Source organism: Ascaphus truei, chromosome 4, assembly GCF_040206685.1.
Source record: "Ascaphus truei isolate aAscTru1 chromosome 4, aAscTru1.hap1, whole genome shotgun sequence".
NCBI classification, from domain to species: domain Eukaryota; kingdom Metazoa; phylum Chordata; class Amphibia; order Anura; family Ascaphidae; genus Ascaphus; species Ascaphus truei.
This window is the reverse complement of record NC_134486.1, coordinates 372,999,082-373,012,380: the sequence shown is the minus strand read 5'-3', so window position 1 is coordinate 373,012,380 and position 13,299 is coordinate 372,999,082. Positions and strand designations below refer to the sequence as shown.

The window sequence follows — 13,299 nt, the reverse complement described above, 5'->3', positions numbered from 1 at the left end:
AAAGTACAATGCCTCTCTCCTTATAAGAGCCGGCCATGGATAAAAGAGAATGTATTTCAAAGCAGCAAAATGCCAATTAACAATACTACTGTAAAAGCAACCAGTATGGAAATAAAAATCTTAAATTACTCTTCAGAACAGATACTTCTAATGAACGAAGAAGAACAGAGCCTGCCTGGGCGTTACAGGACAAACTTTTCTGATTATGAACTGTCAACAGATGAGATCTCTGTTCTCTGTAAGAGACTAACATCCGGATCAGATCCAATTATTCTCAGAAATAGAAGCATTCTCCATCAGATTGACACTGAAATAATATTTATACAAGAAAGAGACCACCTCCACAATGATGCAATATAACAAGAGGAGGAATACCTACTATACACCACCAACTAGACAACAACAACAACAATGTAGACAGGTACATACAGCAGAGAGGTTCAGGTTGTGAGTTTCTTTACTTGTACTGTACCAATACAGCAGAAAAAAACAATGTATAACCTTTCGCCCCATGGAGAGAGCTGCAATACAAACTGTGAAACGACCACAGTATCGCCATCAAATCTGAAGGTCAAGGAGGTACAGTGGTGGCTATGGATACAAATAAATACACCGGGGAAGGTGAGAGGCATCTACTACAAGAAACTGATCCACAATCCAACCCAGAAATACAACGAGCAACTCCGGAATCTTCTGAAACCATTCCCAAATCACCTGCAACCAAAAATTGGAGCCAATAATATCTAACAAACCTGCAGATGGTACCATTTACATGCTGCCCAGAATCCAAAAACCGGGAAGCCCAGGCAGATTGATTGTAACTGTTATGGATACACTCGCTGAACAAATATCAGGCCTAGTTGAGGGTGTTCTCAAACTACTAGTCGTGAACACTAACGGCTTCATACAAGATGCCATAGATTCCTGAGGAAACGGAACCATATTAAACAACTACCACCCAACACACTACTGCAGGGGAGGTCAACTGCAGTCCTGAAGGGCTACCAACAGGTTAGGTTTTAAGGATATCCCTGCCTTAGTCAGAATGACTGAGCCACCTGTGCTAAAGCAGGGATATCCCCAATACCTGGCCTGTTGGTGGCTCTTGAGGACTGGAGTTGGCCACCCCCGCACTACTGGTAACCATGGATGTAAAATCCCTGTACAGTAACATCCCTCACAAAGATGGCATTGATACATGCTTCACATTCATTTCAACATCTTCCCTGGACCAGAAAGGCATTGCTGAAGTCATTACCAAACTGAAAGACTACATCCTCAACTCAAGTCCTCTTCACACTCAACTAGGGAAGGTACCTGCAGCCAATGGGGACTGCAATCCAGGATCGCTCCGCAACATGCCAATCTTTATATGGCAGATCTAGCCACATACAGTACCACCACTAGCCTTAGAAATAGTATAGATATATAGATGATATGTTTGTAACATGGACAGGGGAAGAAGAAAATCTTAAACATTTTCACAAGTCCTTCAGCTCATTCTATCCATCATTTAAACTAAAATAGATTACTCAGCCAAACTAGTTAACTTTCTGGATACTACAGTAACACTGAACAATGACGAACCGCATATCTGTATACCAGAAACCTGGTCTACCGTCCCCAATTCTGAATGTTCTTCATTCTCTTCCTGATTGCCCAACTTCTGGAATCATCATAAAGATGTCATTATTATCCCCAAATAAAAATTGCACTTGTGGGTACATTCACATGTCTCAGACATGTCTGCAATCTGATTATTATCCCCCAAACTGACAGCAAATTCAGATCCTGAGCACAATTACAAGTCAAGCATGCATATTATTGATGGATCTGTCCTGTTTGTACCCTAGTGCCTACTTAGAAATGAGAATGATATCTCAATATCAATCCTGGTAAAATATTTGTATCAATAAATGTGGAAATTAAAGAGTTGTTGTATTTCTTGGGCAAAATGCTCTCTGCCGATACCAGAGAAGAGTCATTTATATGAAAAAAATGAATGGGTGTGAGCTTGGACACTAAGTGATGCTGGCATTTAGTAGTTTTGGTGTAGAATAGCACATGTGTTCAGAGGTTAAGCCCTGAAAATCTTCACCTATAAACCTAAGCTTGAGGTTGCAGACCCATACATTACACAATGCACTAAAGCATTACAGTAAAAAAAAAAAATACACAATTTCACAAGTAGCATTATTTTTCCCAATGCATGTGAAATCATATAGTCGTATAGTATCCAATCTCTATACATTAACCCTTAGGTTAGCATCTGCTGCACTATTTCCCCTCTCCGTTTTTTGTCCACTTCACAATATCGGTATTTATTAAACCCATGAATATGTTACTGACAAACATAGAAAGAAACACGGGCCCTCATAAGAAACGCCTTGCCCAAGATGCCTTGCAGCCCATCCAAATAAATGGTCTGTAATGTGTCATAAGGCAGAGCACTGTTTAGTAAACATGGCCCATAATGCATCCTTCTTACCTCTATGATCTCCAGCATTTCCACTCTGGTAATTTTACCATCACCATCCAAATCATACATATTGAAGGCCCAATTGAGTTTCTGTTCAAAGCTTCCCCTTGAAGTGATGGACAATGCACAGATAAACTCTCTGAAGTCAATGGTCCCGTCCCCATTTTTATCAAAGGTTCTGAATGCATGTTGGGCAAATTTTGATGCATCTCCATATGGGAAAAACTGCAGAGAGAAAACAAATAGATATCAGTTATATATTAGAGTCTTAAGATATGTTGCATGCATACAATTAGTAATACAATAGTAATTATTAGACCTAACAATGCTACAACCTATACATTCCCACATATTTCATAAGGATCTACACCAAAGAACAAAGATGAACTGTATTTCAATTATAAACGAGATTATTTGTGTTGATAATAGTGGGAATCTCCCAGTTCCAAGAAGGTGTCAAGACCTGTAGGCCACTCAGCGACCCTCATGGTGGCCGGCTTTGACCAGAAAGTCTGGCACAATACAGCCACTTTTTTCTGACTACACCACGGAGAGTGGTTCATAGTAGGCATGAAAAAACAGTAACTTAATTGTAGGTATATGTTATTAATGAAGGAAAGTTTCATAGCAAAATCTATCAAAATTAAGATGTTCCAATAATTCAACCAAGAAAAGCGTTAAATATGCATAAAGGTTTGATCCACATTTCAATCCAGTTCCTATTGGATAGTACATATTCTTATTTTTGTGTTTCAGTTAATATTGGTTAGAATCCTTAACAACTGCTATTCAGTTGAATGGGTTTGCACAAGTAGAAGTAGGAATAACCAGTACTTGTACTGGTTAATCATCATCATCATAATAAATTATCAACATCTTCAGCTCTTGTTGATCCACTGCTGGATGAAGGCCCCCCTAATGATCTTCCAGTTACTGTGGTTGAAAGCCTCTCTTCCACAAATTTCCTCATCTTCGTCATCATCTTGGTCTTTTAATACCCTTAGCAATCCAGTTGCGTACCACATTTGACTAACCATGGTCATTTCTTCATGCAATATGTTCGGCCCACTGTCATTTTTATTTCTTCTCCCTTGTGATGTCACAGACTTTTGTTTGCTCTCTAACCCATTCATTCTATTTCCTGTCTCCGTGTAAATACCCAACGTACTTCTCTCCATGCTTCTTTGAGTTGTCAGAAGCATCTGAATTATCTTTGCATTTGGGGACCAAGTTTCACATCTATATGTGAGCACAGAAAGAATATGCAGGTCAAACATTTAACTTGTAAGGCACAGTGGAAGGTGACCTTGAAAGATTGTTTAAAAATGCACTTTATCCTCCTATTGACTTCCTCCCTGTTCCTCTCCATTGATGCATGCTGGTCTAGGTAGTTAGTTTTCTTTTTCTTCCACTTGATTTATTTTGATCTTTGTGGAGTATACATACTTGTTTAAACTCACTTTGGTCTTCCCGAGATACCTATGGGAGGACAACCTTCTTAACTGCTTCAAAGAGCTTTCTGATTTATCGCTGTAGGTCCTCTAGACATACATATCTACCTATAATTAAACAATACATATATATAAATCACTTCATGTCTCCAGAGGAAAAAAAATAAATTAAAGAAAGAATAGTAACAAGAATAATGTTGCGAGTTGTGTATGTGTTTATAGTGTGGGATCTACAGTACTTGAGTAAATATTGTGTAAGTTTCCACTCTCTTTAAATGCCTCATTTTACACACTGCAAAGGTGTATGGGTGTGTTGCACCCCAAAACAGTGCAAATAAATGCAAGGAAAAATATGCGATACTTGCGCACAAAGGCGGAGCTCCTGGTTCAGGGATGGCCTATCTGCACCAATCCAGGTATACAGCAAAAAGAGAGATGATCCAGGGCTCCACGAGTTTTTCAGCAAAAGAGTTTATTCATGATACACAACGTTTCAGCCTCACATAGGCCTTTAGCAAGTGACTAGTAGCAGTCACTTGATAAAGGCCTATGTGTGGCCAAAACGTTGTGTATCATGAATAAACACTTTTGCTGAAAAACCCGTGGAGCCCTGGATCATCACTCATTTTACACACTGCCATGCTCAATGCCATCCTGTTACCATGCAAAATGGAATGATTCCTTTTAGCACATTTTCCTTGTTTACCAATGTGTTGAACGGTAAAGAAAAAGGTTATCTACGCCAGTGGTTCCCAACCTTTCTTACATTGTGCACCCCCTGCCAAAACATATGTGTTCTGCAAACCCCTAATTAATAAATCTCATTACCTACTCATTGCTAACAAAACTGTGTGACTGATCCCAGCAAGTATAGTTTCCTATAGACCCAATTCAGTAGATCCTACCATTATACTGTCTCATGTATTTCTCCCACTGCGAAGAGAGAAGAGAGAACACACAAGTGCTGCATCCAAGAGCGTTTAGTGTGTACCATGTATGCAGTGCCTAAAGGGTTACATTTTATGAAACAATACGTGTGCTAACCTAAAGGGTTAGAATGTAATATGTCTATACGTTTTTTCATGCCATTTCTTTTAACTCTTAAGCTACCTTTTTTTTATATGCTATTACAAATACATATTCTAACAACAATGTAATGACCTATAATATAATGACAAGGGGGGAATCATTTTGAGCAAATGAATTTCATCAAATTAAATTGAACTTATTTTAGATGAAGTTTGGTCAGATGCCACTGCCCTGCAGCATGGTGATATGAGAAGATGCATTCATTGAAATCCAATCTTTGATCTCTTGTGCCAATATTGATTGAGAAAAAAACAAAGCAAAACCAAATGCACAGAAAGCAAATCAATTCCATGCTCACTCTTAAATGTTTGTGGGACAATTGAGCAATGGGTAGAGTAAGATTTCTGCTACTGTATGATTGTTCTTGCCCGTTTACGGCTAGAGGCTCAGGCTTAATGTATCTATAACTATCTCTATGTGCTTTTCCATTTTTCCAATTTCATTTTAACTGCCCTTAATACAGCTGCAGCCACAACTCCTTCGGAGAAAAATCTTCTGATGTCTGAGTAAAGCAACATTTTGCATCTTAATAATTGTAGTCATTCAGCTGTAGTCGGGGCCGGTGGTACCAGGTGCCCAAGGCAACAAACCTTCAGCCTTGCGCGACCCCCCACCCCCTCGCCAATTCATTTTTGAAAATTCATATTGTGCATTTGTATGAATACAAATTCTGCCTGTCTAATTACAGAATTGTTTTACATTAAAAGGAGAATATAACACAGACTGTACATTCTTATTATACTGGGGGTGGGGGTGTAATTATGTGCCTGGGGGAGTAGTTATGTGCCTGGGAGGTGGATGGAGGGTCACACCAGAGGGAGGGCGGGGGCAGAGTGGGCTTACTTGCAGCCTTGGAGTATGGAGGGAGATGGCCCACAGAGGTGCCACATTCAGTTCCACCAGCCTCCATCAGACCCCCTCTGAGAGGCACCTCCTGTGGATCTGGCACATATTAGGGTCGCTGGCAGGGTACCCAGGCCGGGGCCCCAAGTCACCGGGCCTGGGACAGTAGTCCCAACTGCCTCCCTTACTGCTACATGAAATTCCCAGTTTTGTTGTCAGCCCCCAAATGATGCCACTCTAGGAAGCTGCCTAGTTTGCCTAGTGGTTAAACCGGCCCTGGCTGTAGTTTCAAATATAGGAAACCTTTGCTTTTTCGGGGGGCCCACTTTGAAAGATGGGGAACTGCTGTAATAGATAATACAGCATTTTTGAAGAAATAAATAAACAGGGTGTGTAGGATAAGATGTATTACCAAGCACAAGGAAGCACAAGGTACAGTATGACGGTTAATTGGAGGATGTGTCAAGAAAAAGTTTTTCATTTTTCTCCCTCCCTTATTTTTCCTTTTTGTTCTGTACCTCACATTTGATGTGTTAGCTTCTTTTCACTTTAGTGACGTTAGTCTTCATTTATTTACTCATTCATTTTATTATGAAGATAAAAGAAGGAATAATCACTGGAACAAAATATCAGATATAATACTGTGTTTTTGTAATCCTGCGATGAATAAAGGAAGAGTACAAAAATAAAATATACAGGAATACCTGCAGAGGGCCCGTTTCATAGGTACACAGAGGTACTTTGCAAAAGTAGAGTTTTTCATACATACACTTAGAGCTAGATCCACAAATCTTCGTTAAATTTGGACTCATAACACCACGTTGGATAAATCGGGAACAGACATTATTTCCCCTGAGGTTAACCCGTATCCACAAAGCTATGTAACCCTCCTTGCCCGGCTCTCATGGAGTTTACATCAAAGACTCTATTTACATGGTGGTGCTCAGTCTTTGTTACCTTGTCAGGGTGCTGAATACGTGCAGGCTGGACCTTGAAGATGTAATGAAGGGCGCCAGGAACCTTGTTCATACAAACAGGAGTTTTATTTATCGCCGTAGATAAATGCTTAGTCACATACACTTTGCAATCTGTACAGTCTTTGCTCTCCCCGCTGTTTGTAATGTTTCTTTTCTGTTCCCTAGCTACACCAATTTTGGGACGCTAGGGAGGTACTGCAGTTTTATTCATCGTGAGTTACCCAACTGATCCATTTCTTTTATAGTGACAGTGATACTCTGTTCCTTGCAGAATGGGACAGTATATATAAATCACGTGAGGTCTCCAGAGGAAAAAAATAAATTAAAGAAATAATAGTAACAAGAATAATGTTGCGAGTTCTGTATGTGTTTACAGTGTGGGACCTACAGTACTTGAGTAAATATTGTGTAAGTTGCCACTCTCTGTAAATGCCTCAGTTTACACACTGCCATGCTCAATGCCATCCTGTTACCATGCAAAACGGAATGATTCCTTTTAGCACATTTTCCTTGTTTACCAATGTGTTGAACGGTAAAGAAAAAAGTTATCTATGCCAGTGGTACCCAACCTTTCTTACATTGTGCACCCCCTGCCAAAACATATGTGTTCTGCAAACCCCTAATTAATAAATCTCATTACCTACTCATTGCTAACAAAACTGTGTGACTGATCCCAGCAAGTATAGTTTCCTATAGACCCAATTCAGTAGATCCTACCATTATACTGTCTCATGTATTTCTCCCACTGCGAAGAGAGAAGAGAGAACACACAAGTGCTGCAGCCAAGAGCGTGTAGTGTGTACCATGTATGCAGTGCCTAAAGGGTTACATTTTATGAAACAATACGTGTGCTAACCTAAAGGGTTAGAATGTAATATGTCTATACGTTTTTTCATGCCATTCCTTTTAACTCTTAAGCTACCTTTTTTTTATATGCTATTACAAATACATATTCTAACAACAATGTAATGACCTATAATATAATGACAAGGGGGGAATCATTTTGAGCAAATGAATTTCATCAAATTAAATTGAACTTATTTTAGATGAAGTTTGGTCAGATGCCACTGCCCTGCAGCATGGTGATATGAGAAGATGCATTCATTGAAATCCAATCTTTGATCTCTTGTGCCAATATTGATTGAGAAAAAAACAAAGCAAAACCAAATGCACAGAAAGCAAATCAATTCCATGCTCACTCTTAAATGTTTGTGGGACAATCGAGCAATGGGTAGAGTAAGATTTCTGCTATGATTGTTCTTGCCCGTTTACGGCTAGAGGCTCAGGCTTAATGTATCTATAACTATCTCTATGTGCTTTTCCATTTTTCCAATTTCATTTTAACTGCCCTTAATACAGCTGCAGCCACAACTCCTTCGGAGAAAAATCTTCTGATGTCTGAGTAAAGCAACATTTTGCATCTTAATAATTGTAGTCATTCAGCTGTAGTCGGGGCCGGTGGTACCAGGTGCCCAAGGCAACAAACCTTCAGCCTTGCGCGACCCCCCACCCCCTCGCCAATTCATTTTTGAAAATTCATATTGTGCATTTGTATGAATACAAATTCTGCCTGTCTAATTACAGAATTGTTTTACATTAAAAGGAGAATATAACACAGACTGTACATTCTTATTATACTGGGGGTGGGGGTGTAATTATGTGCCTGGGGGAGTAGTTATGTGCCTGGGAGGCGGAGGGAGGGTCACAACAGAGGGAGGGTGGGGGCAGAGTGGGCTTACTTGCAGCCTTGGAGTATGGAGGGAGATGGCCCACAGAGGTGCCACATTCAGTTCCACCAGCCTCCATCAGACCCCCTCTGAGAGGCACCTCCTGTGGATCTGGCACATATTAGGGTCGCTGGCAGGGTACCCAGGCCGGGGCCCCAAGTCACCGGGCCTGGGACAGTAGTCCCAACTGCCTCCCTTATTGCTACATGAAATTCCCAGTTTTGTTGTCAGCCCCCAAATGATGCCACTCTAGGAAGCTGCCTAGTTTGCCTAGTGGTTAAACCGGCCCTGGCTGTAGTTTCAAATATAGGAAACCTTTGCTTTTTCAGGGGGCCCACTTTGAAAGATGGGGAACTGCTGTAATAGATAAGACAGCATTTTTGAAGAAATAAATAAACAAGGTGTGTAGGATAAGATTTATTACCAAGCACAAGGAAGCACAAGGTACAGTATGACGGTTAATTGGAGGATGTGTCAAGAAAAAGTTTTTCATTTTTCTCCCACCCTTATTTTTCCTTTTTGTACTGTACCTCACATTTGATGTGTTAGCTTCTTTTCACTTTAGTGACGTTAGTCTTCATTTATTTACTCATTCATTTTATTATGAAGATAAAAGAAGGAATAATCACTGGAACAAAATATCAGATATAATACTGTGTTTTTGTAATCCTGCGATGAATAAAGGAAGAATACAAAAATAAAATATACAGGAATACCTGCAGAGGGCCCGTTTCATAGGTACACAGAGGTACTTTGCAAAATTAGAGTTTTTCATACATACACTTAGAGCTAGATCCACAAATCTCCGTTAAATTTGGACTCTTAACACCACGTTGGATAAATCGGGAACAGACATTATTTCCCCTGAGGTTAACCCGAATCCACAAAGCTATGTAACCCTCCTTGCCCGACTCTCATGGAGTTTACATCAAAGACTCTATTTACATGGCGGTGCTCAGTCTTTGTTACCTTGTCAGGGTGCTGAATACGTGCAGGCTGGACCTTGAAGATGTAATGAAGGGCGCCAGGAACCTTGTTCATACAAACAGGAGTTTTATTTATCGCCGTAGATAAATGCTTAGTCACATACACTTTGCAATCTGTACAGTCTTTGCTCTCTCTGCTGTTTGTAATGTTTCTTTTCTGTTCCCTAGCTACACCAATTTTGGGACGCTAGGGAGGTACTGCAGTTTTATTCATCGTTAGTTACCCAACTGATCCATTTCTTTTATAGTGACAGTGATACTCTGTTCCTTGCGGAATGGGACATTCGGTCACGACGCTTTCGCTGCTTTGCCGCAGAAGGACCCTCTGCCACAGCCGGTCAGCTGCTGGAATCCCTGCCACTCGCTGTTTCTAAAGTTAGTTTAATTACTGTTTAGGGTAGAGGGTAATTTAAGGGGTTTTAGTGGTTAGGGTAGGGGGTTAATTTAAGGTTTTTAGTAGTTAGGGTAGGGGGATCATTTAAGGAGTTTTGGGTAGGGGGTTTTAGGGTTAGGGCTTAGGGTAGAGGGGTTTAGGGTAGATGGGTTTAGGGTAAGGGCTTAGGGTAGAGGGGTTTAGGGTAGAGGGGCTTAGGGTAGAGGGGTTTAGGGTAGAGGGGTTTAGGGTAAGGGCTTAGGGTAGGGGGTTTAGACACTTATCTTTAGCAGCGAAGGGTCTGGTGGTGGCAGGTTCCGGCGGCAGGGTGACTTGCGGTGAAGCGGCGGCAGCCACCATTTGGTTGCGGCGAAATGGCAGTGACCAAATGTCCTAGATCGATCCCTTGGGCGGCCCATCTGGGCCTTGTGCTATCTCCTCTCAAGCTGTTTTCCGTAACCCAGTCTCGGTTACTGAATGCCAGTTTGTGGACTTCTGGGTAACAGTTAGCTAAGGACCTTCCTATTGGGCTGATCCTGTTGTGCCTCGAGGTCATGGTTTGGGGAGCCCTGACTAGGCATAGGCTTTCTCTATATACAATTGGAAAGTAGGGATGAGCCATTTCTATGTGTCTGAGAAGGGCACTGTTCCTAACTGCAAAACAAGAAAGGGGACCCCTGCCTTGTTATATTATAGGATCATCTATACACTAACCTATATACACTATACACAGTGAGGCTCCTACATAGTGAACTCCTCCAGGGACCTACCCTCTAGAACCTTTTCCCTCACTGTCACCAGACAGAACTGGGCAGGGCTTATTACACCGTACCATTGGAGGTGACCCCACACAGTTGACCCTTTAAGGCCATATTAATGCCAAAGGGGACTTACAGCTAATTATATGCAAAAAAAACCAACCGTTCTATATCTCATTAGCATAGGCTTAATGTCACGTTATTGTAGCATAACCTTGCGTTAACGATGTTCTGGCGTTACTCTGTTCCAGACCCTCAAATAGGTGTTTAACTCGAGACACACACACACACACACACACACACACACACACACACACACACACACACACACACACACACACACACACACACACACACACACACACACACACACACACACACACACACACACACACAATGCTGGTACATACACACACACACAGACACACACACACAATGCTGGTACATACACACACACACACAGACACACACACACAATGCTGGTACATACATACACACACACACAAACTTTGCAGCTACACACATAAACTGCAGCTACACACACACACACACATACACCAGCTCCATACGCACACCAGCAGCTCAACACACACACACACCAGCTCAAGACACACACACACACACACACACACACACACACACACACACACACACACACACACACACACACACACACACACACACACACACACACACACACACACACACACACCAGCTACACACACAAACACACACACCAGCAGCTCAACACACACACACACACCAGCAGCTCAACACACACACCAGCTCACACATATTAAGCCATATTTACTAAGCAGTGCTATACCATAAAAAAACTTCTCCTCTGGAAGACACCTTCTATCCCCATTCAAGTGAATTTTGTCCTAAACCATGGGGTCATTTGCTAATGCAGCGTGATTCCACCAATGATCAGAACTTGATAGCTGAGCTGCCGCAAGGCCTCTTGGCAGTGTTGGTGAAATTATATTTTGGTCAATATATTCACTGAAGCACAAGCTTACACTAGTAAATAAAGGCATACACATACACACGCACATTAGTGCTAATGATTACACATGCATATACCACCTCACACACTGGCATATACGTGTACCTGCAATGGTTACAAGGAAATAAAAGCAGCAAAAACATTTTTTTGTGATGTAGCTATGACTGGTTCTTGACTACCAGTCTGCCTCCCTGGTAGTAAGTCCCGGTAAGAGCAGGCCTACCAGTACTTATCATTGGTTTGTCCCCACTCCCAGCAGTACTCTTGAGTGATGGGGAGGAGGTGGAACCAGGACTGGGTTCTACCCAATCCTGGGTCAGACCTGGTGCCCTCCTCCTGGTTGTACGGAGGGGATTGCCACCCAAATTTAGTCAGTGCCTCTCTCCACTTGAGAGAGGCAGGTCGCACACAGGTTGCCTGAATACTGGCTTTTCCTATTTCTCTCCCCCTAGGGGGAGAGTGAGTGTGTAACTTTCCCCTGATTCTGAGAGAGGATCAGGGAAGAGCCAAGACTGCTGCGGGGCCCATGACCCATAGTGCAGGTCTAGGGACCATCCTACAACTGGATACAACACCAGAGACTGCATAAGGCAGAGGCCTGCTGTGACTGGATTGAGCTGAACAGAATAAACCGTTCCAGTTATTATACCTCTTGCCTGGTGTGTGATCTTTCTGGGGAAGGAGAAGAAACTGTGCTCTACCGTAGGAGATCGCCTCCATACATCTGGAGCCTGCGGCAGAAGGAGGCACTGTACCACTAGAGATCTATGTCGAGTATGTACCCCAGAAGCCTGTCCTGGGTCCCCACAAACATTGGCGGACAACTCAGCCCTCCTGCTTACCAACAGGTAGCATGCACCACACACGCTGTAATGGCAGAATCTCCCATCGGGTGGGGGAAACACCGTTACAGTGACAATGTACAAAGGTACATTTAGATTTTTTTCAAATACTATATTTCCAAATAAAGCACAGAAAGACAAAGGGATTTCCTAAGCATCATGCGAACAGGATTTGAAACCACAAGCTTGTGCATCAACAACCTAAGAACTCATCTATCTCTCCCTGCTATGAGTCAGTTCCACAAGTACATTATTTATTGCCAGAGGTCCATAGAAAACTATGCAAAGCTTTGTCCACCATTTCTAAGCAAATGCCTACATTGTCTACATTTTGAGAAAGTCCTGCTAAAAAATAGACTCCTGGGGGTACTTTTTGCTGTTGTGTTCCAATAACTCAGTGTTGGAAATGCTATATTACAAAATGCTGCAATATGGAAGTAGGTGTGTGAGAGTGGCACACTACTGCTTATAAAGAATACATTAACCCTATTTCCTCCTGGTGCTCACCCTCTGTTGACCCCGGTGTCTCAAAGCTGGGTCCACGTATAGTATAGATAAGTATTAAAAATGGAGGAGAAGCACACAGGAGCCTTGGATAGAGTTCAAAAAAACGTCTGCTGCATTAATACATCAGAGCAGGTATATGGTGTACAGGTGTATGGTCTGAAGAAAGGACAGGATTGTCCAGAAACGTCACTGTTTGTATACCTGCTCTGATGTATTAATACAACAGAAGTGTTTTTGAACACTATCCAAGGCTCCTGT

The 13,299-nt window shown here is 41.9% G+C and overlaps 1 protein-coding gene across 1 annotated transcript in view; it reads right to left on the bottom strand.

Moving 5' to 3' along the window:
• Positions 1–13,299, bottom strand: part of VSNL1 (visinin like 1) — a 179,660-nt gene that overhangs the window by 18,699 nt on the left and 147,662 nt on the right. Inside the window, exon 3 of the mRNA XM_075598408.1 lies at positions 2,489–2,704. Within this exon, the coding sequence (XP_075454523.1) occupies positions 2,489–2,704 (216 nt within the window). The remainder of the gene's footprint in view (positions 1–2,488; positions 2,705–13,299) is intronic.